At 34.3% G+C, this 3,870-nt stretch overlaps 1 protein-coding gene across 1 annotated transcript; it reads left to right on the top strand.

The window, feature by feature from the left end:
* The first annotated feature begins 440 nt into the window (after positions 1-440).
* LOC110799674 (cyclin-dependent kinase inhibitor 3) lies at positions 441-3,393 on the top strand. Its single transcript, XM_022004958.2, has 3 exons — positions 441-1,110; positions 2,685-2,885; positions 2,987-3,393. Exons 1-3 carry the CDS (start codon positions 716-718, stop codon positions 3,054-3,056), a joined length of 666 nt encoding a protein of 221 aa, XP_021860650.1. The 5' UTR covers positions 441-715; the 3' UTR covers positions 3,057-3,393.
* Positions 3,394-3,870: the final 477 nt, after the last annotated feature.

The following is a 3,870-nucleotide window of genomic DNA, read 5'->3' on the forward strand; positions in this document are numbered from 1 at the left end:
TGTTAGATTCGTCTTAATGTATATTTTACGAAAATCAATTTTTTTTATTAATTTTACTAATCGGTAATTAAATATATTAATTATTCAAGATATGCATTGGCGAACGTGTAAAGAAAAGTATTGCAACTAAAAAATCGAAAGAAGTAGTTTTGACGAGGAATTTCTAAAACATTATTTATAAGATAAGAGTATCATTTTGTAGGATCTCTTCAGCAATATATTTATTTTTATCTTTTGCACCTTCCATTCATAATATAATAAAAAATCCTTATCGCCTCGGATAAATGATAAAAAGAAGATAATATTTCCCAAATTTCCAACAAAAATAAAATTGCAAAATTTATCAAGAAACAAAAAATAGAAAAACGTAAACCCAAACCCTCCCCCGTTATAATAAGTGGGGGTCACCAAAATACCGTGACAAAAACCAATAATGCGTGCCGCTGTTTCCCCGTAATACCCCTCTTTTCCCTCTCTTTATTTTCCCCCAAATCAATTTATTTTCCTAACCCTAACTTTTTCCCATTACAAATCCCTCTTCCTATCCCGCTCATTTTTTCTCTCTTTCTCTCTCCTCCTCTGCCCCTCCTTCCTCCTCAAATTCTCTCTCCTTCTTCCCTCCTTTTTTTGAATTTCATCAAAATTTTGGATGAAATTGTAACCCAACTCTGAAAAGTGAAAACCCAGAAAAACTCTCAGGGAAAAAGGATTAAGAATGGGTAAGTACATGAAGAAAGGGAAGATATCAGGGGATGTTGCAGTCATGGATATCTCTCAATCAACTTCATTAGGAGTTCGTACTAGGGCTCGCACCCTCGCCCTTCAACCCAACCCTGAACTCTCTTACCTTCAACTCCGTAGCCGACGCCTCGAAAAAACCCTTCCTCCGCCCCCTCCTCCACCGACCACGAAAACCACTGATTCTAGAAACCCTAATTCGGAAACTCAGAGACGTATCCGAGTCAACTCGGTCAACTCGTCCGGTTCCGTGTCCAAGAAAGGGGATAGAGGGCGTTTTGGTCATTTTTCTGATACCGAGGAGTTTCATGATCTGGGTACTGTTGATGGATCCTTTGGAGAGAACAATTTAGACTTTGATTCCAGAGAAAGGTTTGTTTTCCTTTTATTTAAGTTTAATTTTTCATAGATTTTTTAAATTTTCTTGATTTATTTTATTACTGGGTTTGTTGTGTTTAATTTATGGCCGTTTGTTAAAATGGAGGGATTTATTTAATTTAATTTAATTTAATTTAATTATTGAAAAATATTTTAAAAATAATAATTGAGAGTTGGATTTAAAAAGGGTTTCTTGCCTCTTTTTCTCAAAAAGATGAATATTGAAAACAACAGTGGTAGTTCATGTACGACATCTGTCAATTTGATCTAGATTTTTAAAAAATAATTTTTACACTTATTTGCACCCATTAAAAGTTCTCCTTTAATTTATTTTTCTCTCACCAAATTAAAGTAATTTTATTTGAAAAAAAGGAAATAAATCTATATAAAAGGCAATTTAGTGAAATTTTATTTTGGTTAAAAAGAAGCATCTTGAAGTGGGTTCAAAGGTGGGGGCGAAAAGGGGAATATTTTGGTTGCACTAATTTGTGAATATAAAGTTCCTACAATTTTTTAATGGATTAAGCTTTTAACTTATTACCTCAATATAGAACCTTGGTTGTTAGTTGTTACCTTCTCTAAGAACATTTAAAATCTAATTTAACCGTGTGAGATCGTATAATTAATTATTTACTTAATGCGCGGTCTGACCAAATAGACCGTCTTTTTGTTAAAAACGAGTACGACTTACGGAATACTTGTATGACTAACCTTTGATTTAAGGAACTTATAGCTTGCCAAGCAAATCAACACAAGAAGTGTAATTCTGGGAAGGGTCTCTTTTTGTATGTGTTGGGCCAAACTTTTGGATTCCAAATAAAAATCCGAGAATATCTCTCTCTCAGAAAGCAACTTATGCTTTTGGATGTTCTTTGGTTCATTCAATGCATTCATCCTAAGCTTATTTGTTTCTTTCTTCCATGGATTTTATAAAATGCCAAACAACTTCTGACCTTTGTGACCCGTGACTGCTCTTCTCCTTGACATCTAAGGATCAGTAGCTCTTTTAGTTTTTTGATTTTATTTTTGGTGCTTCATGTTGTTGTTAGATATCTTTCAGGGTGGTGGGAATACCCTTTTGTGAGACGCCAACTACTCTCGGTTCTCGAACCCTCTTAGATCAACCAAAAGGGGGAAATTTGCTTGAAACACTTTCTTTCGTTTGTTATTCTTAGAAGTACATGCTGATATATTTATTGGTATTAATTTAATGAGTTAGTATTTATGTGGGAGGGAATTCATGAGTGGTTGGTAATAACTAATAAGTTTGGTGTTTAAGATTGAATTGTGAACAAAGAAACTGTTGATTTGACGGCAATAACTCATTCTGCCATGTGTTTTTGGTTCAAAATTGTTGGGGACCAAGGCCAAAATCTGATGAATGTACTTATCTTATTATAAAGATGAATTGAACCACAAGTTCTCCTTATGTTCTTCTATATGTGATTTACTGTTGATCTTAAAGGCCATGTCCTTCAATGTGCTGCATGAATTGTGTTGTGTTCTTTGGATTTGACAGTTCAATTTTTTTGGCCCGGGGCTTAAATTTCATGAATTTAAAACTGCAGGAGCACCCGAGAGAGCACTCCTTGCAGCTTGATTAGAGGTGCAGAAACCATAGGAACGCCCGGATCAACTACGAGACCGACGTGCTCTGCTTCAGCAAACCGAAGAGCTCGAAATACTCAAAGACCAATCCCAACGAACCCGGAAATGGAAGAGTTCTTTGCCGGGTTTGAACATCACCAGCAGAAACTATTCCTTGACAAGTAATTGTTCTAGCTTTTAACCTGCTGTATACTGGGTGCTTCTCTTCTGCAGCCATGTTCTGAGAAACTTACATTGGTCGAATTTTGTTATGTCATTGCAGGTACAACTATGATATCATGAGCGATATGCCTCTCTCAGGACGTTACGAGTGGGTACGAGTAGACAAGTAGTAGGAGGGAAGAATCTGCAGAAGCAAAATACACAAATTCTTACAAGAAATCATGGAAAAGGGAAAAAAAAAAGAAAAGAATATGTGTAACCTGTGATTTGTAACATAAGTGCAGCTGACTAAATGTAGCCTAACCCTTGTTTATTAGGTAGCTTAGCAGAGACTGATTTTAGCTTTTGAAATCCAAAGTGAAGATAAAGATGATTTCTGTAGGTTTAGAGTTCAGTTTATGATGGGTTGTATGCACCATTGTAATCTGTGATGGATATCATTACATATTTTTCTGAAACCAAATCTAGTAAGCCTAGTAGTAGTAACTATTTCTTTCCTCATTTCCACTGCTTTTCTATATTCTCTTCATAGTTGTGTCTATTCTGTCCTGATTTAGTCGACACATTATTACTTAATTCTAATTACACTATCTAACATAACTATTGTCATGTTCTTTTAAACTGAACTAAAATTAACTAAATTGAATGTTCTTGAACTGAACTTCCAAATAAATCTTGAAATTGCAGATAAGCCAAAAAGAACAGGGCCCTACTAGCGGAGAGAATACTACTGTTTGCCAACATTGTTATATGCCAAGAATCAAGATTGACTTGATTTGTATGTTTGAGATTCAACTTCGCTACAATAAGTTTAATTCAGCCTTTTAATATGCAAAAAGTTATGTTTTACAAGGGTAAATGATTAATTTTATATATTATTAGTGATTTTGAAGGAATAATTTTTATTATGAAAGCTTTTATCACTAAAAAATAGATAAATTTTTACATATATATAAGGGTAATTTTTAAGTATAACGAACTAAC

The sequence above is a fragment of the Spinacia oleracea genome, chromosome 6 (assembly GCF_020520425.1).
Source record: "Spinacia oleracea cultivar Varoflay chromosome 6, BTI_SOV_V1, whole genome shotgun sequence".
NCBI lineage: Eukaryota > Viridiplantae > Streptophyta > Magnoliopsida > Caryophyllales > Amaranthaceae > Spinacia > Spinacia oleracea.